General features: G+C 39.5%; 1 protein-coding gene and 1 non-coding gene across 3 annotated transcripts in view; both read right to left on the bottom strand.

Annotated features, from left to right (window-relative positions):
• Nucleotides 1-27,964, bottom strand: part of UNC80 (unc-80 subunit of NALCN channel complex) — a 230,563-nt gene that overhangs the window by 22,600 nt on the left and 179,999 nt on the right. For both annotated transcript variants that reach the window (XM_024738362.1, XM_024738363.1), the window contains exons 45-55: nt 25,715-25,853; nt 24,818-24,914; nt 17,451-17,621; nt 13,731-13,823; nt 12,291-12,326; nt 11,720-11,938; nt 7,005-7,205; nt 4,730-4,853; nt 3,649-3,774; nt 2,283-2,406; nt 1,336-1,542 (exon numbers count right to left, since the gene is read on the bottom strand). In XM_024738362.1, the coding sequence (XP_024594130.1) occupies nt 1,336-1,542; nt 2,283-2,406; nt 3,649-3,774; nt 4,730-4,853; nt 7,005-7,205; nt 11,720-11,938; nt 12,291-12,326; nt 13,731-13,823; nt 17,451-17,621; nt 24,818-24,914; nt 25,715-25,853 (1,537 nt within the window). The remainder of the gene's footprint in view (nt 1-1,335; nt 1,543-2,282; nt 2,407-3,648; nt 3,775-4,729; nt 4,854-7,004; nt 7,206-11,719; nt 11,939-12,290; nt 12,327-13,730; nt 13,824-17,450; nt 17,622-24,817; nt 24,915-25,714; nt 25,854-27,964) is intronic.
• On the bottom strand, nt 25,464-25,600 carry LOC112395290 (small nucleolar RNA SNORA76). Its single transcript, XR_003002339.1, has one exon. It is a non-coding gene; the product is annotated as a small nucleolar RNA SNORA76 (small nucleolar RNA).

The following is a 27,964-nucleotide window of genomic DNA, read 5'->3' as shown; positions in this document are numbered from 1 at the left end:
TATAAGGGAAAAGAATCTGAAAAAAAAGTTATGTATGTATGTATGTATGATTGAATAACTTTGCTACACACTTGAAACTAACACAACACTGTAAATCAACTATACTTCAATTTTTAAGAAAAGGCAGAAAGTGGAGAGAACGGAAGATAGCTACCCGTTAAGTGTTTTCTCCTATCCCTGTCTTACATGCTAAGGCCTCTTTTCCCACCATCCTCTGTACAGTCCTAAACCTCATGCAGGGCTCTGTGCCAGAATCTAGATTTTATCTGAACCCTACAACCTCACGTCTCTGGCAACCATGCCCCACACGGGCAAGTCCTATGCACATGCAGCCTTGTTTCTTTTTTTCCTTTTTCATTCTCATTGTCAATCACATCATTTTCAAATACATTCCTCAGTAATGCAGTCCAAACATCCCCCCGCCACACACACACACACACACACACACACACACACACACACACACACACACTCCAAACTCCAAGGACCTGAAGAACCTGTTTTTACCATTGTGTCTGCTTTCATCTTACACTCCCCACCAAGGTCTGCTTTGGTGAATTGAAAAATGTCAGGCAAGATTTTTTCAGCTTCCTCCTTTTGAGATTTTCTGTTGCCAGTACTCCTTAGTCTCAGTGCTGTGGCAACAGTGGTCATTTCTCCCCAGCTTAGTTCATTCTAGTCAAGGAGTAGCTGTTAGTATTCCATGGGTCACATGGAATGGTCGAATACTTATTAGTACTCCACCCAGTCACAGCAGGGATAGGGTAATAGGAAGGTAGAAGTCAAGGGTGATGCTTTGTACGTGCTGAAGTGGCTTCTCTAAATACTTTCTGGATTGAGGTCTTTTAAAATACTTTTTGTAGAGCATGGACTTGAGGACATGGGGAGGGGGAAGGGTAAGCTGTGACAAAGCGAGAGAGTGGCATGGACATATACACGCTACCAAACGTAAAACAGATAGGTAGTGGGAAGCAGCCGCATAGCACAGGGACATCAGCTCGGTGCTTTGTGACCACCTACAGGGGTGGGATAGGGAGGGTGGGAGGGAGGGAGACGCAAGAGGGAGGAGATATGGGGACATATGTATATGTATGGCTGATCACTTTGTTATAAAGCAGAAACTAACACACCATTGTAAAGCAACGATACTCCAATAAAGATGTAAAAAAAAAATAAAATACTTTTTGAGTCAAGGTGGAACATAACTAAGTAAGTACATATGTACATACATATATACATGTATACATATACATATGTGTGTATATATCTATATCTTTCTATTTCTCTATCTATCTATCTACCTACCTACGTACCTATCTAGAGAGAAGTACCCACCCAAGTATGCTGCTTGGCTGGTGGACTCTGCCAGCCCTTCCCTGCGCAGGTCTTTGCCTGCATCCCCGGGGGTGGAGCAGTGAGCGGGGGAGCTCTCCAACATGAAGCTCTTGCTTCTGGACGTGCTGATGATCCGTGGAGGCAGGAGCACATTAATGACTGTCTGCAGTAGCAGCTGCACCTCAGGCTGCTCCAGCCATGGGCTATCTGCCGGGCAGAGTTTGTAAGGAGGAAGTGGAAAGAAAAGCAAGTCACAAGGTAGACTTTCCACATAAGACACAGAAAAATTCAGCTCTTTCTCCAATTCCAAACTAGAACACCCTAGAAATTCAAGTGCCTTCCCCACCAAGTACAGCTTCTCCTATGGACAGAGGCAACGCTCCTGGTATTGGGTGTCTCCTCCGTAGTCAGCACCCAAGGGTCCCTGCTCCTAGCCAAATCTCCCGCTTACCATTTCAATCTGCTTTCTGTTTTTTTTTTTTTTCCTGCTCAAATACTCATAATGCACTGTCTTTATGTTTGAGATAAACTTTTCCTAAAAGAAAAAAATCCCCCAAGAAGTAAGAGTAATGAAAACATATTGGAATTTAGTGACAGTGGCAGGATTTACACTAAACCTAGTGTCAGTAGGTTATCCAGTCCATTCTCTGTCAATTCACATCATCCTGTACTTCAGTTAATACCATTTTCTTAATTGAAACAATGCTCTCCTGATATTTGCTGTACTGAAATGCTTTTAAATATCTTCTAAGTGGAGCAGAGACAGTCTTGACCAAGGGCAGCTAAACTGAAAAGAAAGAAAAACTCTTATTTCCTAAGATACCCTTGTTTAAATCATTCAGATCAACTTCAATGACGGCCTTCATGGGAAAAGGAAGAAATAACAGCCTGACACTTAAGAAAACACAACAACAATGATAAATTTCCTTTAGTTAAATTAATCAGACCTTTGCTTCCAGATCCTACTGTGAGCACAAATGGGATGAGCAGATTTAAAAGCATCCCCTCCCTTCGCTCTTGATTGGTGAATGGGGAGATCACATGGCTTAAAGGAAAATCTTCTTTTAAAGCCTGTGCAGCAATAATAGAAAAAAAGATTAATTGACCCCCTCACCCATTCAGTCTGTTTGTTTTTACACAGCATGGAGGAGACGGGGACTCCCTGATGACTGCACCTGCAAACTAGGAGTTCAACTGTCATCTGTGCAGCATACAAGATTCACCCCAAACCGATACTTTACCATTTGTTTGACATAATTGAGAGCTATATGCCTAAAAAACAGCAACATCTTGAATATCAAATGAAAAATCATGACACTTATAGTTTGGTACAAAAACAACTGCACTTCCCCATTCATTTTATCCATGTGTCCACCAATAAATATTTTAGCGACCAAAGAAAAGGAGAACTTGCCACCTGCTCCACTGGGGAGTTATTTAAAAATCCTCTCCCCTGTATAAGACCTTCTTCAAGCCAGAAAGCAACAGACAATATAAAAAGAAATAAATGATCTCTGTATATGTGTTGTCAAAATGTGTCACTTTAGGGATGTCTTTATTTCCCTTCTTCCTGGTAGCCACAGCGCTTGCTTAATCTCTTTTCCATCATCTAACCATTCTCTGGATGATGGACCATCAAGCTTGGTTGTCAGATAATGGATGGGTCGGTTATCCGTTTACAGCCATTCTATACTTCCCATTGGTCAGAAAGCTTTCTGGTGATTTATCACTCTTTAAAGTTAGGTGATGCACAGAAATAGGCAGGGAAATTGGCATTCTATACTTTTTTGCTTTGGGAATGATTATTTTAATTTTAGGAAATAAAAGAAGTGGGAGAAAAATGATTTAAAAAAGCACCCGCAATATTCAGCCCACAATCAGCAAAGAAAATTAAGATATTCAAAGTCTAGTAATAATATTTGAATTTTTTTTTACTGCAATCCTTTCTGCAAATAATTTAAAACCAGACTTTGAACATTACTGCCTCTTTTAATTAACAATTGTGAGCTGGTTATCTGTGAACCATTATTTTCCTAAGGTACTGACACACGTTTTAAACGACAGAAGCGGCTCCTGAGGTTGTGGCAGGACTAAATGACTCTGCTATTTTTGAGATCTCAAGAAGAATTACAGAAGCACAACTTTAGGACCAAGCTCAGGGCTGAAGCTCCAAAACTGTAAAAGTCTGGAGATGTTTACACTTCTGTTTCACAGATTTTGCCCAGCCTTTGCAGAAAAATAAAAGAGAACACCATGATCAGGTGCCTCAACCAGCAACGTAATGAGCGTGACAAACAGGTAAGGCAGTCACACCTGTATCTGCAATGCTACAAGCCGGACAACAGCTGTGCTGAAGGGCAGAGGTGGTGAGAGATAAGGGCTGAGATGAAGAAGGGGTAATCCATCAGCAACACTGGAGGGTCCTACCACTCCCATCACCTGAAATACAAACAGAGCACATGACCAGCCTTGACTATTGCAATTTCATGCAACTGTAGTAAGGGAGTCTCAGTCAGTAATAATAAAAATAATGATAATGATAAAAAATTTGAAGGTTGGGCATGTTACTTTCAATCTGTTCGTGTTGCCTTCTTTTGAAGGCATGTAATGTCTGGAGTCAGATCAAACGATTACACTGGATTCAGCCAAGGTTTTGTAGAATGTTGCTTATAACTAACTATGTAAATAATGAGAGATGAACCCAAAATTGTTCTAAGCAGGAGACTGGACATACTTACTTGTGGACTCAAAGGAATGCAATCAACATTCTTTGATGGAGCAAATACTGACAACGATGATGATGGCAAGAGCTCTACTTGTGCTAGGCATTCCAGCTACAGATTCATTGCTCAACTAGCTAAGCAGCAGATTCTATTCAATGAAATGCTCTACCATGGTTTCCACATTGAACAAAACCTTGTCAGGACCAGACTCTAGATATTACATAACTGATAAAAAAATTTTTGTTTTCATGTAAATCCTAGACTGGCCAACCCATAATGTGATTTTTCACTAAGAAAGAAAAAAAAATCCTCTTTGCATTTTAATCTCCCCCACCCCAGACTACTTCAACTTCTAGCCAATTATGCAGTCTCCCGCCACCCCACTCTCCAACTGGCAGCCCTCAACTCTCAGCGCAACTTGAAGAGGTCAATTGTCAAAGTAGTGCGTGGGAAGCAGCACACCAAAATCCCATCTGTAGAGGGACGGGCCCCTTGATCTCCCCACACACTACCTTGAAATGTACCTCACTATTTTCAGTGTCACCTGAGCCGTCTGTTTTCATGGGTAGGTGTGTAGGTAGATAGGTTGACCTGTAAATCTTCAATTCAGAGAAATCAATAGCAGAGTTAAATTTTGTAAAGTTTCATAAGATTGCCACTTGGCTACTCACCAGATTGACACAGACATTGATCAGTGACCTAAGGTGAGGCAGGAAGGATATGATTGGCTGCCTCTGAAGTGTCAAACAAACCCCTTCAATCAAATTGCTGGCAGGCTCCCACTCAACCTGTCGCCTGGAATACAATATAGGAGCCATTAGCAGCGTGGCTCCCTTCTGGAGACTGTCTGAAACGCGTGAATGAGACAGTGATTCTGACGCCATCTACGACAGGATGGGTGTCTGAGACAACAAAATGCTTCAGAGGGGAGGAAGTTTTACCCACGTTGTTCCAAAAGTACAGAGCACATTAGGAAGGGAAGAGGATACTGAAAACGTAGCAGAGGCACTCCTGCCCCACTCGACTAATGAGACAAAATCTATTGAAGAAAAAACAGAGATGATGAATGGGTGGCATTTCAAGTTTCCTGGTTTTAACTATGAGAGAGGGTATGAGACTACCATTTTAGGAAACCCATCATAGGAGTCATTACTCCCAGTAGAACTAATTTGACTATAGGTTGTGTTTCTGAAATTTTTTTTATCAGGCTACAGTTGACCTCATCAGCTTTTATACCAGACTGCAACTAATTAGATTTATATGGCTTAACTCTTGCCAAAAAGATGGCATTAGAGGAAAACAGTCTATTTAAAAAGTGTTCTTTCTTTGCCTCCTAAAAAATGATATTTTGGGGCTACATTCTATGGTAGTATAAATGGTGGTATACATAACCCAATTAGATGAATATGAGATTTTCTGTAATAGAAAACAATCTGGTCTGTAATTGTCTCAGTACTGAAGAGTCGTTTCTGTGGCCCCCTAAATAAACAAGTTGGGCTTTACTGAGATCAGTGCTATTTCCTGGAAATAATTTCTAAGCTTATATTGCCTACCAAATTGAAATCTCTACAATGACAAAATGGAAACGTTCATACATGATGCATACATTCCTGATGCTCAAGTAACCTACAGGTTAGGTTCAGTCAACATTTCTCTTGTTGAACTGAGATCACCTGAAGAAATTAAATCCAAGGCAACCCCAAATTCACAGTATGCACACCAAGAAAATTGCCTACAATTAATCAAGTCTATGAATTTATCCAGACGTCTACTTTTAGGAAACTGCTGTTCTTTATAATGGGTTTAGTTATATGATAAATGAGTTAGCCTATGGAGATGTTAACATCTTTAGAAGAAACGTTATTTTAACACACCCTTGTGAGATTTATAAGACTGGCCATTTGCCAATAGGCACAGATGTTCCACTGGGACCACTAAAGAAAATAGGAGTGCTTTAAGGATACTCATTTCTATGCTACTAAAATAAATAACCTTGAAATAACATATAGGCATCCATCATCACGGTAGAAAAGAATATAGGATCAAACTGTCCATTATTAGAATAAAATCTTTCAATTTCTTTTTAATAAATTCAACAGCTTCTGATGGCTGCATAAATGAAAAGAGCACAGGATAAAACCTGGAACAGTTCTGACAAATTGAACAGTAAATGCTACAGATTCTTGGGCAAGAGTTGCATTGATCTGGGGTTTAGTTTAACAGGACAGAAAATGGTCTCACTAACCCAAAGTGGAAATTTCCAAACTAGTGGGTTTATTAGCATTTATCAATTGATGTATCTTCTCACTGTGGCTATAGGTTTCCAAACTGGGCTCAGAACTCCAGGTAGCCTGGTTCGGAGGCATCTGCTCACAGAAAGGCTACCCACTGATATTTCAGGCCACTGAGTGGAGGGCAAGTGGCAATAACATTGATTTAGTACCACCTGAATTAGGTGAAAAGGTGAAAATTAGGTATTTGTTATCAACCCTGAGAGCTCTTTAGCTGCTGCTTCGCTGATTATTGTAAAGCTTGGCATTTCTATAAACTGGTACCTAAAATACTATGTTAAATACACATTTTTGAACATCAAGCTAATTTTTCTTCTCTCCTTAGTTGTTTAATTCATAAAGCATAGCTTGCCTTACTTTAAAAGGAATTGAAGGATACACATTGAATTTCTTATGTGTGTCAGATAAGGAACCTGATAGCTAAGAAATGAATAGATTTTTCAAGATAAATATAGTTTTTTGAAGAATATCTTATTTCCTCAAAATATAGACCCTGCTACTTATGCTTTCGTATACCTGATTAGCTCTGCACATATAACCAACCGAACACTTTTGAGCCATTCATTCAAATGCGGATTGATCCACCACCTTCAAAAATGACAAACTTGCAGCTTGAAGCTTGTAATACCAACAGCTGACTAGGAGGCCTCCTCACCTCAAAGTAGGCATCTTATGAATTTTGTTGAACATCCTATCCAATCTCTTTAAAATGAGGATAAGGGCCGGCCTCACTGCCTCGGCTGTCCAGTCGGTGATAGGGAGCATCTCCATGATGTAGCGTCGAAGCCCACGGCTCTCCATTGTCTGGGTGTCGTATGGTGCCAACTTCAGAAGGGAGTGTGCAATTTCTGCCAACCTAAAATGTTTTGTTTTGTTTTTAAAGAATAAGCTTAGAAAGCCACCATGAGAATTTCCCCACACAGCACCATGCTAATCACCCTCCTTCCAGCACATTGACTCCCTAAACTGTGAACATTCTGGCACATTATCTCATAACTTGTACATAAACGTTTTAAGAACCAAATCTGGACAAAATAAGGCCCATACATTTTAGTTGGTTGATATATCTCTTAAGTCTTTTCAGTTTGTAGGTTCCCCCTCTTCTGCTCTTGTTTTGACATCTAGTAATTTATTTGTTGGAGAAATTAGCTGTTGGTCCTGTAAGCATTTCCTGCACTCTGGATTTTGCTGATTGAATCTCCATGGTGTCATTTAATTTATCCTATTTCTCCTGTATGTAATTCAATTGGTAGTTAGATCCAGGGGCTAGATCAGATTAGGTTTTGATTTTCTGGTATGTGTCCTTCATAGGCGATGTGTACTTTCCCCAGGACGTATGTGATTCCCAGCTGTCACTCTTCATGATGTCAGTGGCTACTAGTGATCACTGCACAGATTCCTCAACTCATTAGAAGTAGTACAATGGTAATATTGCATCGTTCCTTTTTTTCCATGTATTAACTATAGCATTTTAATAAGAAGTCCTTTTGATTACTCCAAGAGAGACAGGACAAATGCTTAAAAAGAACTACAGTTTAAGAGCACCCCAGGTGATTCTGACAGGCACTCTGGTATAGGAATCAGAGCTAGGCCCTTGCCCCTCTACCACATGGATTGCTCTACAATTGCTCCGTGTGACTAGTGCCATGGATGGAGGATTCACCACTGCATGAGGCAGCTCATTCCATCTTTGGACATCCACACTGTGAAAAGCTCTCCTCATATTAGGTCCCCAAATTCCCTCAGTTTTTTCCTATGAGGCTTCATCTGGAAGCATGAATTCAATCCATCTTCTCCATGGCAACCCTTCACTATCAACAGTCACTGTCTCTTCATCCCCACTCATACTCTCTCCAGACTGAACATACACATTGTCCTTCTAGAAATTGTGTGTGAGTGTGTGTGTTTTAAAGAAATCCTTTTAAACAGTCTTCACACTCTTTTGTTTATCTCTTTCTCACAAATGTGCCATGCAGAAAATAATGCTTTACTTTTCAGGTCGTTTGATTGACAGATAAAAGTATATCTATATACACATATTTCTTTTTTAAATGGGTTTTTTCTTTTTCTCCCAGTTTTATTGAGATATAATTGACATACAGCACTATATAAGTCCAAGGTGTACAGCGCAATGATTTGACTCATGTACATCATGAAGTGACCACCACAACAAATCTAGTATATACACATACTTCTTTTCCCTTGTTATCTTGTAGGTAACCTTAAGAAATGCTAGAGAAATAACTGATCTATTTCAAGCTTGAAAACAATACTTAAGAGTTGGATTTGTGTCATTTGATGGATCATTAACTGAATTTCTCTCATCTCTGGTCATGTTACAAAATGAATATGCTTCCAGCATAAAACAAAAATTTCCTTTAATACAGTCTTTGCTGTACTATCACATGAATAATCTTGAGAACACAAGGGAGAGACGGAGGGGGAGAAAGGAAAGAGGGAGAGTTGGAGAGAGGTGGGCGAGGGGGGAGAGAGAGAAAAATTCGTTTGCAGAGCTTACTGTCCTGCTATTCTGCTGCTGTGGCAGCTTTGGTCTGGGAAAATGAGGTAATAAATTCCTTTAGGGTAGAAACTCTATCTAATCAAGAATGTTTTACTTGAGAGCCTTGCAGCCAATCATAACTTCTGCAAATGCAGGGGTACAGATTGCCTCAACACTCCTTCTTGGCTCCTTGATTCAAATCGAGTACTTCTTGCAATTATCTCCTCTATCTTTTATATCGTCCCATTTCTTTAAAAAAAAAAAATCATGGATTCTATCCTTGATGGATACTATCTACTCTTAGGACTTTAAATACTACCTATAGGTCCCCAATTCTAAAATTTATATATTTAGCTCTGACTTTGACATACAGCCAAATGTGTACTTAATTTACAAAAGAAAACCTTAACTATACCCTGTGCTTTGGTGTAGGGTCAAAACATGTGGAACTCAGCAAACTCTGTTTGGCCAGAGAACGTGACGGGTCCATTTTTATTGAGATCTGGTGTGAAATAGCACGAACAGAGGGGATGTCATCTAAATAGTCCCTGGCATTAAAAAATTCTGCCTACCTTCCCATAGATCCAGGCCATGAAATAACTGTGCTCATACAGGTTACTCTTGCTGAAGTGCATCGTGATGCTCTGCAGCTTTCGGTACCTCCAGGCATCCAGTCCCGTGAGACTGGCCCTTTACCTGTGATGGGATGTTGGTGAGGCTGCTGCCCATCACTCTGCTCTTTCCTTTCAACATGCCTCAACCAGGAGATACTTCTTGTCCTTCATATTTTAAAAAGGGGATTTTGCTTTACCAAAAAAACCTAGTTGTGTGTTTTATCTTATTGACACTATGATTTTATGATCAGCCATTTCTCCCTGCTGTTTTGATAACTCAGAAGCCCAAAGTCAAATTTACAGTTCATCAATAGTATCTCATGTGATAAAATCACGTAGATTTCCCACGCTAATCGTATCATAAACTATTTCCCTGCTAATTTTTCACATTGTTTCGACTCTCTAATTTGTAAGTTGTATCCCTTTGCATCATATAATTTTCTGAGTTGCCTCAAGTACTTGGTAAAATAATAAACACATAAATACATGGGATATATAGTGCTTGCAACACCGCATTCTGTATTCTTACGTGTGCCTCACGTATTGAACTGTGATCATGTTGAGGACTAGGGCTTTATTTTACATCCCCGGTGTCTAGGACGGCATGCGGATCTTTCTCATTAGCGTTAGCATCTATTGAGCCCTAGATCTGCGCCAGGCACAGAGCTAATCATTTGAACTCCTAGAGCTCATTTAACCTTGAATAGGGTTTGACCTCTAGAGGGAGCTCCAGGCCTCTCTAACTCATGCTCTCCCCTCTCTCCAAATGCCTTGAGTGTAGATACAGATATACGTAAGACAGTTACTAACCCATTATCATGATTGCTCCCCTCCCCTCCCCCCCTTTTCACTCGCTCTCCTATCTTTCAGGAATCTTTTCCCCTTTCTCCCACAAAATGTCTGTCGATAGTAGTGATTCTCTGACTCTGGGAATGTGATGTACAATTACTCAGGTCAGCTAGCCGTTATCAGTAGGAAAGGAGGGGAGATGGCCTGAATGGAGCACCGAGTTACTATGGCAACAGAAGCCTAACACTTCAAACTTTCCTCGCCTTTCCCAGTGCAGGAGCTGAAATTCTTAGTGCAAAATAAGTTCTTCCCCATCACAGCACAGCAGGGAGTGTGAACACATGTGACGCTCTAGACTTCTGGGCGTGTGCCAGCAACTCAGAGAATGTGAAATCAGTCTGGAGGATAAAGAGCCTGTGTTCTCCAGACATTTCTGGCTTCTCATTTTCCCTCACTTAGTACTTTCTAAATTTTTCAAGGAATCATTTTAAGAAAAAAAAGAGACGATAATCAGGAAATTGGTGTGTTTTGCCAAATTGCAATGTTATTTCTGAAAGGCTAGAACTTAAGCCTGCCCTTAGTTTTACAGATATACTAAACTTTCCAAGTGAATATTTTGTTACCAATGGAATTTTCCTTTCAAGGAATTTTTATGATGCTTTAAAACCTGTTACAAATCTAAATAGAAGATCATCTGTAACCATGTTCCTTTTAAGAATCTGAAAATACAGACACAGCCTTTATAGTTTGAAGCAACAAGTGAAATGACATCTCCTTAGGAAGAAGGAAACATGAATGCACAGAGATATAATTCTGGGGGCTCTCCCTGACATGCCAGGAGTACAGATTTTTAAAGAATGACTGGCCTCATCTAGTGCAGAATTTTTACCAGGACACTTTTTCGAAACATTGGAAGGCTATCATGCACAATATGTGTAGAAGGGATCTCAGACTCAACCCAAGTGTGGCTCTGAGTTAAAACTGCTCCTTCCCTGCAGGCCCCTCACTGAGTCCTCAGATAGTGTAGTGGCAGAGCAAGTCCTCAAGCAGAAAGTAACTGTGCATTTTTTTGTGTAAAATAAGAGAGAGGGGACATTGGATTCTTGTGAAAAATTAGAATTTGGGCAGTAAAGAGCATGTGGGAGAAAGCCTCTGAATTCAGGTGATGCAATCTCCCTTTCACTCTCTTTTATTAAGGAGCAAATATATCAACTGGGCTTTTCTGTCTTTAAGAACATTTCCCCCTGTCCACGCTAAGATCCTTTTCCACAGACTTAACATCTATTTTCCCAGAGGGCCCTGTTTGATGTGCATCCAAGCTACAGGAGACCAATCAATTTCAGCCAGTTTCAAGTGTTTATCCTGCCCCACATTTATCCCCCCCGCATACACCCACCCCCTAACCCCCTCCAGACATCCGGCCCAAGCCGTGTGCACACTCAGGGGCAGAGAAAATGAGGACAGTACCTCATGTGGGACTTCACGTCCAACAACTCGAGGGCAGTGACCCGCGGTTCCCCGGCTAGGTTTTGCAAGATCTTCAGCCTGGGCCCGCAGTGCTTGTAGAACTCGGTGCAGATGTTCAGCAGTGACTCCCGGGGTCTTCTGAACTCCTCCCGAGCAAGCCGTTCATCTAGTTCCTCTCTGGGAAGGCCCTGCCCTTCCTCCAGTAAGTGCAGGTTTTCTCTGGGGAATTATAGAAGTTTAACTGGGGGTCTGGGAAGGTGTATGGGGCGCAAATATGAGAGGAAGGTATCACACTGAAGAAAATTATGATGCCTTATATTACATGCAAGTTAATGAAGCAGCAGGGCGGGGCCTAGGAGAACCTTATCGGAAAGATCAAGAAAGTTCATCATCCTGCAAGAGACTGTCATCCCAAACTGTAGTGGCTTTCCATTAGCCACTTCCTGAGGATTTATGCAGAAGTAGGATGCCATGCCTGAATGAAAAGAAAGCTGACGGAACCATAACCCAGCTCACAAGGCAAATTATCACAAGATGACAGAATTCGTACAAAATTAGGTTCTTTCTGTACCTGATAAAGTGCAGTTTGGCGCCTTGTTCCTGGTACCTGGGAGTCAGAAAAACAGTCTGCGTAACTATCAGAGTAAGAGCAGGGGCCCTGTGGTGGGGCCTCTTAACGACTTTTTCTTATGAGAAGCCTTTGAAGTTACACATTTTGGTAAGCTCCCTAATACACACATACTAATCCTAAAATATAAAATCTTGATCTTTCATTTGCCTACCACATATGCTGCAATTATAGCTGCCATGAAAGCTCTTCCATTGCCAGATAATTTGTAGAAAGACAGATACTGTAAAAACACACACAAACTCATGGAATGTGGTCAAATGAAGGAAATTTTGGAAAACTTTCAAGGTGAGGTGAATCTAAGTTGCAGTTTTAACATCACGTGCTATATTTTAGGAAGAAATATGGCTGACTTCCTTTCAGTTCTAGAGACTTCTTGCTTTATGAGTGATGGGTAAAAGGACTTTAGAAACCCTCTTTCTCTGGGCACCTTTCATCTAGTGTTGAACATAGCTCAGTAAGCTTAGAGAAACCCCTAAATATCCCTTAAACTCATTACTCAAAACCCATATAATCATTTTCCCCTAATGTGAGAAATTGAGGTAACACTATCACATCAGATAATTTATATCTGATGTGATAGTTTGGAACTTATTTCCTTTTTAACATAAATATATGATAAGCAGGGAATTTACATAAATAATGATATACACTTAAAAATGTGCTTCAGAGAAAATAGAAAATTATTCCGTTTTTCCTTATAATCTCTGCTAATTACTCCATACTGGGAAAAGAGAACTTTCTCCCTAGCTGATTTTGGGTTTGCTGTGTCTTAAAATCTTCCTTGGAGGAGGAAGCTAATTAAACTTTTATTTTTGTCTCAGAGTACTTAGAGGTTAACCCAGGGAGAATGAAGTAAAGTATTAACTAGTGCAGCCAGTGTCTGAGTCGCACCAAAAGAGGGAAGGTGATTAAGTCAACAACCGTGAAAGCATCAGTTAAGGGGCTAAATCAAAGCTTGGATGAAATGTCTGTAGAAAATCTGTCCAGATGAAAGAAAGGTGACTCTGCACAACTGCCCTGGAATGAGAAGCCACCTCCTGATTATTATTGTTTCCTTTGCCTTTTTCTTGGAGGCAAGTGAAACAACACTGGAATAGTTCAAAGACCACCCAGGAGGCAGAGAACATCTTGCATGTTCACACAAACAAATGGACATAAATGCCACTTTCTGAAGGTGGCTTACTTCTCTTCATTTACAAAGGTGACAACTGCAAAAAAAGCCTAGGTGTTTTCGTGTAACTCTCAACTCTCACCTTCTTCTCTTTTCCTTGGAGATTTTCACGCTCCATATCGACTATTTTCAGGATTCCTTTCACTCGCAACAGCTGAGACTTAGGTTGTACGACATTGAGAGACCACAGAATAAAGCCAGTGAATTACCTGGTAGTCACCCCAGACGACATGGTGTGGTTGGCTGTGGTGGCCCCTTTATGACCCTGGTCACACCTGCTCATCTGGGGGGCCGTCATGGGCCTGCAACAACAGTAACAAAACCACAGAAGTGGAGACACTTATGAAACCCTCAAGTTACTGCAGCTCACACAAGCTTGAAGCTAGAAGCTCATAAAGACTTCGGCCTTTTCTGTCACACACCTCTGCTGAGTCTGTCCTGGAAGGCACTTTAAAGGGAACACTGATTCCCAAAGGTCTATAAGCTCACCACGATTTAAGGTCTTTCGTTTCTTGGTCCTGAGTAATAAACAAATACTCTTCAAGCCAGACATTCATGAAATCAGACTTCTAAGTCTGTGCTGATTAAGTGAGAGTTAAGAATTCATTTTTTCAATTTCACAGGTACCAGGAAGTTAGTAAAAAAAAGATAAGGGTGTACATATCATTTAGGCCACCTGCTCCATAATCAACCACTCTGTTTCTCTGAGAAACTATCAAACAAGGAAAGAATCTTTCTAGTCAAAGTTAGACCTAAGTCTGTGTCTTTATTCCTGTCATAGAGAATGGAGTTGAGGACACGGGGACGGGGAAGGGTAAGTTGGGACGAAGTTACCCCGCATACACGACTTATATATACTAACAAATGTAAAATAGATAGCTAGTGGGAAGCAGCCGCATAGCACAGGGAGATCAGCTAGGTGCTTTGTGACCACCTAGAGGGGTGGGATAGGGAGGGTGGGAGGGAGATGCAAGAGGGAGGGGATATGGGGATATATGTGTACATATAGCTGATTCACTTTGTTATACAGCAGAAACTAACACACCATTGTAAAGCAATTTTACTCCAATAAAGATGTCAAAAAAAAAAATTATACCTAAGACTACCCAGGGAAGTGAGTAAATTAGTATCTATTGTTAAGTCAGTAATTTATTATGGATGCTAAGAAACAGGTTCAAATGAGCTCATATATAGGTAAACTGCATCTGTGTCATCTGTGACGTGGAAAGGAAGATAAGCCCTTTCAAAGCTATTGCTTATACGAACTCTTTAAAGCTTGCTTTTGTCATGCTCATTTTCTGTATGCTGGTTGTGGCTGGAGAGTAACCCTTTAAAAATCGCCCCAGACCGTCTCTTCGGTGCCTTTGCTGTAGGGGGCAGCATTTAAAGCTAGCCCCAAGACCTTCCCCCCACTGCCCCACTGGTGTTACTCCCGTTATCACGCTACATCATATGGCAAAAGGGAAATGATCTGGGTAGGCCTATTCTCATCACCGGCCCTTAAAAAGCAGAAAGTTTCTCTTGGGAGGGGCAGACAAATTTGAAGTCTGAGAAGGACTCAAGGCATCCCTGCTGCCTGGACGACTGCGGGGCCGTGTAAGCGGGAATACAGATGTCTTCCAACCGCAGAGAGTGGCCCCTGGCTGACGGTCAGGAAGGAAAGGGGACCTCAGACCTAAAGCGGCCTGGTGCTGGATTCTGCCAAAACCCTGAATGAGCTGAGAAGTGGATTTTTCCCCAGATCGTTCCAGTAAGAGCTCAGACCAACTGACATCTTGATTTTGGCCTTGCAAGACCCTGAGCCGACAGATCAGCTGAGCCTGCCCAGATTTCCGGCCTACAGAACCATGCGATGATAATAAATGCATTCAGTTTTAAGCCTCTCAGTTTGTGGTAATGTGTTATGCAACAATGGAAAACTAATACTGATACACTTGTAATATACTTGTTTCTGTGTTACTACCTATAGAACGGTTAATTTTTTTTCATGAGCAACTATGTTAGGACTGTGGAAGTGAAGTGGTATTCTTCTCGTTTTCTTTTCGTAAAAACAATGGAGCCAATTTTGTTGCGAATAATTACAGCCAGCCAATGAGGCTAGTCTTCCACGCCATCTTTTGAATATTAAATACACTGGAATATTTAAGGCCACAGAATTTCAAATGTCAGAGCTCCATCCATAACTCTTTGTGGAATTTTTGGTAAGTCAGTTTTGGAGAAGTTAATTGACTTATCCTTATAAAAGGGAATAGAAAGCATCAACATTGTTTACTGTAAAGAGAGAGAATCAAGTGGCCCTTGAAGGAAATTGACCGCTCTTTTCTCCTCTAGTCACAGGAAGGCACTAGTGACACAACCGAGTGGGTGCAGAAGGGAGGGTGTAAGTCACGTATTTCTCCTTGTAATGTTCTTCCCCCTCAGACTTTCAGGAAACCATCATCAAAGCACTGGGGGCTGTTTCTCACCGGCAGTTTGTCACTGCTCCCTATTCCACTGCTTCCCATCCCTTCAGATTAGATGCACGTGGGCACTTCAGCAGAGAGTCTACCCAAGGCTTTGGGCTATGTTCTGCTTGCCTCGGTTGGCAATGCAGTGCAAGATTAGGAACTAAACATAGGTTGAACTTAATGAATAACAATCTCACTCCCCCTCTCACTTGCTGGTGCACGCTGGAAAAGTGCTCCATGGACTGAGGGGTTGCAGCGAGTCCCCTCACCAACTGAGCAAGATGGGGCTGGAGGGGCTTCCCTGGTGGCGCAGTGGTTGAGAGTCCGCCTGCCGATGCAGGGGACATGGGTTCGTGCCCCGATCCGGGAAGATCCCACATGCCACGGAGCGGCTGGGCCCGTGAGCCATGGCCGCTGAGCCTGCGCATCCGGAGCCTGTGCTCCGCAATGGGAGAGGCCACGACAGTGAGAGGCCCGCGTACCGAAAAAAAAAAAAAAAAAAAAAAAGATGGGGCTGGAGAAGTTGGTGCCTGTGATGGGAGTAAACCATAGAATTTTAGGCTAACAATATGGCCAAATGGGATGGAGAAGCAAAGACATCGATGCAGAAAGAAAGCTTCCCCACCTCCACCCGTGGGGAGGAATGTCTCCTTCCAGCTGATTTTAGATGACAATGGAGAAGGAAAGCATATCACTATATAGTGTCCTGCATCTACCACCCCCACTCGCTCTATCCTTGGTACACAGACATCCCCCCGGCCCCGCTAATGCCCCCACCCGCCAACGCCTGCCCAGGCCTCATCTATCCAGCCCTTCCCTGACACAGGGCAGCTCAGTTCCTCTGCTTCTGTACCCAAGAACCTGGTGACAGGGCTAACTTCTTGGAACTTTGTTTAGGGCTGAACCCTGGTGTCAACTGACCTTTCCATTCCTAAATCCCTCAGTCCCCTCTCTTAGCACTCTTGAGTCCTGTCCGACAGAGAATCTATCAATTCTAGCATTAGAATAAAATTTTGTAGTTTATGTTTGTTATGTAGCTTCTGAAATTAAAGTAAAAAAAAACCCAGCTCTTTACAAACAGGAAAATAATAAAAGAATGCTTAGTTGAAATTGCAGACATTTCATGTCTCATAAAAAAGAGCTAATAAAAACGTGGATCACATTTTCATATTCACTAAATTAGCCCTTTTACAAAAGATTTGTTTACTGCTGGGTTAAAACTGTCACAGAAGCTCAGCAAGCTACATGTAAATGTGTGTTTAGCAATCATGGTAGAATAATAGTGCTAACTATTATTATTATTGTCATCATCATTATTATTTAGAGTACTGAGCACTATTTATCTAAACAACTTAGGGAACGCTTGCAGTTTCAGCTGAGTTTGGGTAAGTTATCTGTAAATAAAAACTGGGTTTGAGATTTTCATCTTTTTGGTGGATACATATAGCTTATGGCTGTGGCTATTTCTGCCGATGGGATTACCTGGTGAGGACCTCTACGCTGTATAAAAGGGCCTGCAGGGATGTCGCAAGAGCAGCCATGGAGGCGATCTCCTCTCGGGCAGCGGGTCCTGTCTCCACTTGTGACGTTTGCCTCTTTAGCTTTTGTAGGTAACATGGCACCAAAGCTTCCAAGACCATCAGCATCTGAAGACTTTAATCAACAGATAGAAAACCAAATCATGTTTTTACCTCCTACTTGATATTTTGGAGCATGGAGAAATGAAAAGCCTCTAGAGAGTTGGAAAATTCTGAATCCCCTTCCCACACCACCCAAGTCAAGAGTAATTAAAGCTGCTGGAAATATCTACCAACACTAATTAATTAGTTAATTAAGCACCGGATAAAAGGTGATAAAATTCTGCATTTAGGAAGAATATTATCTACTTGGGAGAGTTAGCATATATACAATTGGTTGAAAGAACAATAGAATGGTAACAGGTAGAGCTATTCAGTCAATCAGAGAAACAAGCTTCACAAAAATCAACAAAGCTTCCATTCAGTAATTTGCAACAAATCTGAGACAAAATAAAACCCTTCTTTAGGAGGCTGGCTTCTTAAAGCTTAAGCAATTTTACAGCAAGAGTCTGGTCTGGAAACAGTCACTGTGATACAAGTATGAAAATGGTTGCTTACTAGTGTGAATAGTTTAAAAATTCAGCTATATTTTGCTATCAAGAGACATTAAATGTAAGTATATAGAAATGTTGAAGGTGAAAGTAAGAGCAAACACCAAAAGAATGCTGATGTAACTATTATGTCAGACAAAACAGACTTCAAGGTAAGTTAAAGACGGAAATTTCATAATTGTAAAAAGACATATTACCAGACATCAGACTTTTTATAAAACTATCATAATTAAGACAGTATAATATTGGTGCAAGGATAGACCAATAGATATGTGAAACAGAATAAGGAGTCCGAAACAAATCCACAGATACTTGATTTATAACAAAGATGACACTGCAGTGCAATGGGGAAAGACTAGTCTTTTCTATAAATGGTGCTTGGGTCTATTGCCTATTAGATATCTCTGTGGGAAAAATAAACTTTGACCCTTACTTTACACCATACCAAAATTAATTCCAGATGGCTTGTTAATCTAAATGTTAAGATAAAAACAAAAAAGCACCTAGCATATAAGGGGATATATTCATAACCTTGGGTTAGCCAAGATTTCATAAGAGGACACAGAAAGCACTAAAAAATAGGAAAAAGGTGATACATTGGACTGTATTAAAATGAAGAGCTCTGTTCATCGAAAGACAATGTTAGGGGAGTAAAATTATAAGCCACAGAGTAAGAGATGTTATTTGAAATACAAGTAGCCAGTGGTGTGCTGGAATGGCTAAATAACCAGTCAAGAAGGTCTACTGGCCAACCCTCAGGATGGGAGAAAATATTTGCAACTGAAGCAACTGACAAAGGATTAATCTCCAAAATATACAAACAGCTCATGCAGCTCAAGATCAAAAAAACAAACAACCCAATCAAAAAATGGGTGGAAGACCTAAACAGACATTTCTCCAAAGAAGACATACAGATGGCCAACAAACACATGAAAAGATGCTCAACATCACTAATTATTAGAGAAATACAAATCAAAACTACAATGCAGTATCACCTCACGCCTGTCAGAATGACCATCATCAAAATATACACAAACAACAAATGCTGGAGAGGGTGTGGAGAAAAGGGAACACTCTTACACTGTTGGTGGGAATGTAAACTGATGCAGCCACTATGGAGAACAGTATGGAGGTTCCTTAAAAAACTAAAAATAAAACTACCATATGACCCAGCAATCCCACTACTGGTCATATACCCAGAGAAAACCATAATTCAAAAAGATACATGCACCCCAAGGTTCACTGCAGAACTATTTACAGTAGTCAGGACATGGAAGCAACCTAATTGTCCATCAACAGAGGAATGGATAAAGATGATGTGGTACATATATAAATTGGAATATTATTCAGCCATAAAAAGGAATGAAACTGGATCATTTGCAGAGATGTGGATGGACTTAGAGACTGTAAGACTTCACTTCATACAGAGTAAAGTAAGAGAGATAGAGAAAAACAATTGTTGTATATTAACACATATGTGGAATCTAGAAAAATGGTATAGATGTTCTTATTTGCAAAGCAGAAATAGAGACACAGACATAGAGAACAAACGAATGGATACCAAGGGGGAAGGGGGGGATGGGATGAACTTGGAGATTGGGATGGGATTAACATATATACACTACTGATATTATGTGTAAAACAGATAACTAATGAGGACCAACTATATAGCACAGGGAACTCTACTCAATGCTCTGTGGTAATCTAAATGGGAAGGCAATCCAAAAAAGAGGAGGTATATGTATAGCTGATTCACTTTGCTTTACAGCAGAAACTAACACAACATCGTAAAGCAACTATACTCCAATAAAAATTAATTTAAAGAAAAAGGCCTACCGTAAGCATCTCTTTCCAACACCACATTCAATGATGTCATTCTGGTATTTTGTATTCAGCAATTGCTACATATTGGCAAATTGGCAATGCTACACATTAGAAACTCTTTCTCCCAGAGAGTTGGTTGTTAAATGTTTACCAGCAACACCACTCTATATAAGTTAAAATGTATTTATATCAGACTCTTTAAAAAAAATTCCATATATCAAATAAAAATTACTGATAATCTCATTTAAAAATGGGTAGAATACTTCAATAGGCCCCTTGCAAAAGTAGATATCCAAATTCCAGTAAACAATCTGAAAGGCTTCCAAACCTTTTAATTTGCTGGAGGGAAATGGAAATCAAAACCACAATGAGATATCACTATAAGCCAACAAAAACAGTTAAAATAAAAAAGACTGACGATACAAAGTGTTGATGAGGCTGTAGAGTACTGGAACACCTATACACTGCTGGCGGGAGTGAAAAGTGATACAAGCCCTCTGGAAAACTTTTTGGTAGTATCTACTAAAGCGAAGCATATACATACTCCATGATCTAGCAGAGCATTTCTACCCACAGAGACGCATATATATGTGCACGCAAAGACATATATAAAAATGTTCACTGTAGCATTACTGGTAATCGCTTCAAACTGGACACAACACTAATGTCTGTCAACAAAAGAAGAAATACACAAATTGTAGCATAGCCGTACAATAGAATATTATAGACAAATGAAGAACTACTGTCAAACACGATTGCGTGGATGAATCTCATGAAATAGTACTGAAGAACAGAAGTCAGACATTAAAAAATACCTACCATATTATTTCATTGTAGTTGAGTTCAGAAACAGACAAAGCTGATTTGTGATGCTGGAAATCAGGATAGTGGTTCTTTTATCTGATTTTTCGATCTGAGTGGTAGTTACACTGATGTGTTAACTTTGTATACATTCATTAAACTATAAAGTTACAATTTGTAAAAACTTTCTTGTATGAATATTTAAATAAAATACATTATTTAAAAAAAATTTAAGCACAACAGGGACTCGGTATTACAAATGTTGAAGTCTTGTAAGAATTGAATTTATTCCCATGAAACATACCCTAGGGAACAACTACTTAAGAGATCCTGGCTCCACCTAGGAATTAAGAACAGTTCTGGCTTAAACAGAGCAGAATAAGGTATTAGGGAGGTTTTTTAAAAAAAATTTTAATTTAGCTTAACAGTATTGGACTCTGGCTTTTAACTCACAATGACAAGAGAATTTGATTGTGAACTCTAATTCCTTTTGATTTCAATGTGTTTGGACTTTAACTTGAAAGTGTCTTTTATATCATTGGGAATTTGATAATGCGAGGATTTTTAAGTCAAATTTAGGGCTTCTCTATGCTGTTAGCATTTTAATATTAGAGAATCTTTATACATTTTGTCATTGCAGTGTCTTCATGTTATCACTTAATCGCACTGCAGAATCTCTGATACACCCTAATAACATGGTACTGGATATGTTTGGAGTGGAAAATAGAAGAGGGGGTATTTTGACACTTAGGAATCGAGTGGACTTGGAGTTAAGTTAATGTAAGGTTTTGATCCATTTTTGAACCTTTTATGGAGCTGTGATATTGTAGGAGGAGCCTAAGGAAAGCAGGAGGAGGACCGTCCTGATAGAGGGTAGACTTGCCCTCCTGAGGCAGGGTTGACCAGGGGCATAGAGTTTAATCCCCATTGCTTAAGACAGAATATGGTGGGAATGTTGGGGATGGGGGTGGCATATTTTACTCATTCCTCATGTTTCCTTCCAGCAGAAAGAGTTCAATCAATATCAATCCCGGTTCCTCTTTGCCCTTTTACTCATTCGGTTCTGGAGAAGACAAAGACTTACCTGAGGGGCAAATTGATATAGACATACTGGGCAAAATCAGCTCAGCTCTTTTCCTTTTCCTGGAAAAGCCTGCCAACAGGGCTTCTATCCTCTGCTGTGAGTTCTCAGGGCAGTCCTGTTTCAAGCTTGATTCCCCTACTTAATCTTTCTCAGCACTAAAGGTGACATTTCAACCTCCCTTCTGCCTTCCTTCATTTATTTAGAACATGGGCAAGAAAGAAGTCACTCTTCACTGGATCCTTCCAGAAACCTCAACTCTTATGACTGACACCGTTTCAGGAGTTTCTGAGAAAGGATAAAGAGGACCCTGAAGATGGCTGTGATATTCAGCTCAGGCAAGGAGAGCAGAGATTTCCACCAGAGGCTGTGGTAAGAATAAACTGTATGCATTTTCTTCAGGCGGCTCCTTATGTTTACAAACTTGGTAGGTAAGAGGCAGGATGAGGTAAGGTGACTTGGCTCAGCGCCTTGAGATGGCTGAGCAACAGATTTCATAAGGGAAAACTTCAAAATAAATTGCTCTGGGACCGGAGGCAGGAGAGATTATTTGCAGTGGGGGAACCGGGAAATGCACTGTGGAGATGGGGCGGAGGTCACCCTGCTTGTCAGCGGGATGTTCTGACCCTACCATCTGCTCTCTCTGTCCCAGTGGTGTGTGAGGAGATAGTACATAATGAACAAACTGATGGAAGAATATTAAATAATGGTATTACACTCTAAGATTAATCCCGAATAATAAGGCAGTCTGGGAATACCTGACCAGTTGTCTGCTGCTTTTTTCATTACTTTAAAAATACAAATTCCCAGTCTTTTATCCAATTCATAATAACTATTCTGAAAGAATTTTTGATATAAAATAAAACTGACAATTGTTAAAACACCACTGAGTAGAATTTGTTATTTAATAAACATCCTGCTTCAGATGTTTATTCTACATTAAGAAACTACATCTTATGGGCACCGTTGAAATTTGACTTGGGGAAACTACGCAGTAATGATCAAAACCTGAAACACAAAAGCTCAAAATGACAGAAACTCTAATGAACAAAGTTTGATACAGACCAAGATAAAATAAGTCCTCCCCTAAAACTTAATCAATGAATGTAAACTTTATTATAAATTTTACATAGAAAGAAAATAATTTCAATGAAAAGAACTTTGATAAAATAAAAATGAAAAGTTGAAAGTGGCTTATTTGCAACATAAAATGGCTGAGGAATTAAACTGGCATAAATAAATTAGAAAATAATCCCTTAATGAAAATTTATAGGTATAATTATGATTAAGATGTTTGTATTTATAAAGTCGTAGTCAAAATATCCTTGGGGTCAAAATATCCACTGGGTTAAAATAGCAGAGTTGCAATAGTTGGGTCAATATTTTTCTACACTAATTGAAAACCAGAAGTAGATTTAAGGAGGAATATGAGAAATTGATAAGGAGATTTGATCAAACAGAGAGAATAAAGAATTTTAAGTAATGTGGAAATCTGTAAGCCCCAAGCAATCTTTAGATCCCAAGTAGATCACTATGCTTTACTTTCAGATCAGTTATACATTTCTATCTAGTGTTCCATAAATCACCCGACCTATAGATGTTTCAGGATAGGCTTGACTATTAGGTTAGAACTGGACTGGTATGAATAGACAAGCGCTAGTTCTCTGTTTGTTTCACCAGGAGAATCACTAGTCATCTTCCCTTTCACTTCAAACCTGAGTCAGAGTCACAACTCACCCTGAGCACATGAGATCAACAGCTGGTCCGAGGAGGTAGGACCAATGTGGGTGACTCTGGGTTAGATCAGAGCCAGCATCCTTGAGTTCACACTCAGATAAGATTTATATTTTATTCCTTGTGTGACAGGAGTTTGTAGTCTCAGTTCTTTGAATTTACATCAGAAAGGTGATAACCTACCTAGATCTGGCAGTCTTAACAGAGGAGCAATACCCTGGAATAATTTATTAGCCCATCCTTCTCTCAAAAGAAAGTTGAGGCAAAAACTGTGATATGTTTATGACTAATCCATATTTTTATTTTCAAACTATTTTCTCACCACAAAGGCCTATGCAAGAATTACAAATGAGAGAAATAGGAACATGGAAACAGTTGGCTGTTATCTGATTCATTCATTTTATAAATTTATACTGTTATATCATGTATGGAATACAGCACTATATTAGGCATTGGAAGATATATCACATATACTAAGAATATGGTAGAATAGAATCGAATGCTTTGTTTATGGGTTAGATATTACAAGAAAAAATCAAAGTAGATTGAGAAATTAAGAGGGAGAGATTTCCTAATGTTGAATTGAGGAAGAGGAGGGAAGGCCATAGGGTTGGTTAAGCCAGAATTATGGAACATTTGGAAGGAATGCAGCTCTTATCTTTAAGCATGTACATTACATAAAAAGGGGCTATCCATAATTCATTTGAATTATTGTCTCTGCCTTTAGAATACCTATTTTAATAGAGATGAGGCTGATTTTCATTTCACATATTTTATATATATATATATACACACAATATATATATATGTAAATAAAATCAGGTCAGAGCCAATATCCTAGAACTGGAAATCACACTCGCCATGGTGAGTCCTTTGGATTCCTTGCACTTGGCAAAATGACAGGCAAGATTTCTCTTCCTGCTCTTTGTGTGACACAAGTTCTTATTGCTCCTTGAAATGAGTTTTCTTAAATAGCTTAAATGTCTTTTCTGAAATTTTATTTGCTATTAATTTCTGTTACATGTGAGGATATTTCCTAAACAAGACTAAAACATCTTAGCCACTTCACAATTTCCAAATTAGGGGATTTCAAATTGATGAAGATTTACTATATTTTTCATAACCTCTGCTATGACAAGTTCCCTAAATTTAGTTTTTGAAAGCATACTTGCCAGAGCATTACAGGCTAATCTTAGCAAACATAACCTTTGTAGTTGCTCAATTTTATTTCCTTTGTCATACTTACTTATTACAAGGCATGGAATAAAAGGCTGCAGTTACCTTCTGAATGACTCAGGAGCATATGCCACCACAGTAACACAGAGCTTAATGGCTTCACTTATGGAGAAAGTCAGGTCTTCGTTTCCATAGCAGAAATCTGAAGGGACAGAAGGGCAAGGCACACAATCAGAGTGGATTCCACCAGGGATAAAGAAGAATTTATTACTCCTAACACTTTCTTTCCAGTTATATTTTGTAGGCATTTCCTTGTTAGACGTTATTCCTAAACTGTGAACACTTAATATCCTCATCTAAAGGGACTAAAAATTCTGTTCTATTTTTGAATAATCAGATGACAAATAAAAGTGCTTTTTTTTGGTAGTTTAAAAAAACTCATCTAATAGAAGGATATTTGGATGCTCTAAGGTAAGACATGAGACTTCATCTTTGAATACCTCTAATTGTAGACATTCCACGATAATAAAAGCCTGTCTTAAAGGGTTATTCACTTAGAATTGCCCAGGAAAACCCAATTTTCTGAAAACTACAGCGGTCTATTGAGCCCCCCTTTTAATACAATTTTCATGGCAGAGAATCCTTTATATTTTAAGATTTACAAGAAATTTAAGAAAAACAGGAGATAGGAAAATGTACCCATTTAATTTATACCACCGTTTCACTTATTTTTTTTTTTTTTTCTTTTCCCCAGTGTAGCTCGCGGTTAAAAGGGCCGCTGCCGCGGGGGCAAGACGGCCCCAGTTATGCGCAAGCACGTGCTGCTCTGGCACTGCAGCCTGACCCCCGGCAACACGCGCAGGCACGGCGGGGGCTCAAAGGCAGCGCATGTTCCACTTATTTTTGCTATTTTGATTTAGCTCAAAATATTCAGTATAAGGTCATTTAAAAAAACAAAGATTACAAAAAGAAAAAGAATTCCAAGGCAAGTTTTGCTTTTACCTAATGACTTAAGAGGCTTCTCAGCTTTGACCAGCTCTAAGATGTCTAGGATGTCCGTGGTCTCCCCCTCCAGCGACTGCAGCAAGTCAAACAGGCACTGAGCTGACACGCCTTTGCTGGACCCAGTATTGGCAGCATCCTGTACAAAGAAAAGCCATTTTAGGCCATCATTAAAAAGTTTACAAATAACAAATTCTGGAGAGGGTGTGGAGAAAAGGGAACCCTCATACCCTGTTGGTGGGAATGTAAGTTGGTGCAGCCACTGTGAAAAACAGAATGGAGGTTCCTAAAAAAAAAAACTAAAAATAGAGTTGCCATATGATCCAGCAATCCCACTCGTGGGCATATACCCAGAGAAAACTCTAACTCAAAATGACACATGCACCCATATGTTCATAGCATCACTATTCACAGTAGCCAAAACAGGGAAACAACCTAAATGTCCATGGACAGATGAATGGATAGAGAAGATGTGGTACCCATATACAATGGAATCCTACTCAGCCATAAAAATAATGAAATAATGCCATTTGCAGCAACATGGATGGACCTAGAGATTATCATACTAAGTGAAGTTAGAAAGAGAAGGACAAATACCATATGATATCACTTATATGTGGAATCTAAAATATGACACAAATGAACTTATCTATGAAATAGACTCACAGACAGAACAGAATTGTGGTTGCCAAGGAGGGTGAAGGGGGATGGATTGGGAGTTTGGGATTAGCAGATGCAAACTATTATATATAGAATGGATAAACAACAAGTATATATATATGACTGAATCATTTTGCTGTACAGCAGAAATTAACACAACATTGTAAATCAACTATACTTCAATTAAAAACAAAAGAAAAGCCATTTTAGTTTATTAATTCCTACATCAGTACTAATATGGTTTGATCAGAAATACAAGTTTCATAAACACTGCCATTGATAACAATATCTAGGCAGTATTCAGCTTACAGAATTCTGCATCCAACCATGCTATTGTATGGAGTGAACACCTGAGTTTTAAGGGATCTATTAAATGCTAATCTAGTACAAAAGAGATATTTGTGGAAACTCATAAAAATACAGCAAAATGTGAACTGCCAGTAAAGTTCATGCCTATGTTTTCTCTGGTCTATGATAATGGGACTCAGCATTCCCCCGCAAACTTCCATAATGGATTGGTTGAATACATCAAATATGTTTGAGAAACAGATGAATTTTTTGACAACCCTGGGAATTTTACAGGTCTTAATTGATAATCTATCTCCAGAATGGAGATACTTACCATCTCAAATCTCTGTAAAATGACTTTGATTCATTCATTAAAACAACAAATCCTCCTGGGCATATATCCAGAGAAAACTCTAATTCAAAAAGATACATGCACCCCAATGTTCATTGCAGCACTATTTACAATAGCCAGGACATGGAAGCAACCTAAATGTCCATCGACAAAGGAATGAATAAAGAAGATGTGGTATATATATACAATGGAATATTACTCAGCCATAAAAAGAATGAAACAATGCCATTTGCAGCAACATGGATGGATGTAGAGATTATCATACTAAGTGAAGTCAGAAAGAGAAAAACAAATATCATATATTAATGCATATATGTGGAATCTAGAAAAACAGTATAGATGATCTTATCTGCAAAGCAGAAATAGAGACACAGACGTAGAGAACAAATGTATGGATACCAAGGGGGAAGGGGTGGTGGTGGGATGACTTGGGAGATTGGGATTGGCATATATACACTACTACATATGAAACAGATAACTAATGAGAATCTACTATATAGCACAGGGAACTCTACTCAATGCTCTGTGGTGACCTAAATGGGAAGGAAATCCAAAAAAGAGGGGATATATGTATACATATGGCTGATTCACTTTGCTCTACAACAGAAACTAACACAACATTGTAAAGCAACTATACTCCAATAAAAATTAATTTAAAAAAAAAACCTCATTAAATTCCTACTATGTGCCAGGCACCATTTTGTGCACTGCAGTTACAGCAAAACAAAAACAAAAAAAAACAAAACAAAACTAAAAACAAGCAAAAGGCAAGCAAAAACCAGACAAATGTCTTGTTTTAATGGAGCTCAAATTCTATTGTGGGGTGTGGTAAAGATACATATTAGTGAAACAAATACATATATTACATGTGATATGATATAAATGCTCTGCAGAAAAATAAAAATAAAGCAGGGTAAGTGCTAGAGAGTGATAGAAAAGAATGAGAATCC

Source organism: Neophocaena asiaeorientalis, unplaced genomic scaffold (assembly GCF_003031525.2).
Source record: "Neophocaena asiaeorientalis asiaeorientalis breed wild unplaced genomic scaffold, Neophocaena_asiaeorientalis_V1.1 scaffold258, whole genome shotgun sequence".
Lineage (NCBI taxonomy): Eukaryota > Metazoa > Chordata > Mammalia > Artiodactyla > Phocoenidae > Neophocaena > Neophocaena asiaeorientalis.
The sequence above is the reverse complement of the archived record's forward strand: the minus strand, read 5'-3'. Positions and strand labels throughout refer to the sequence as shown.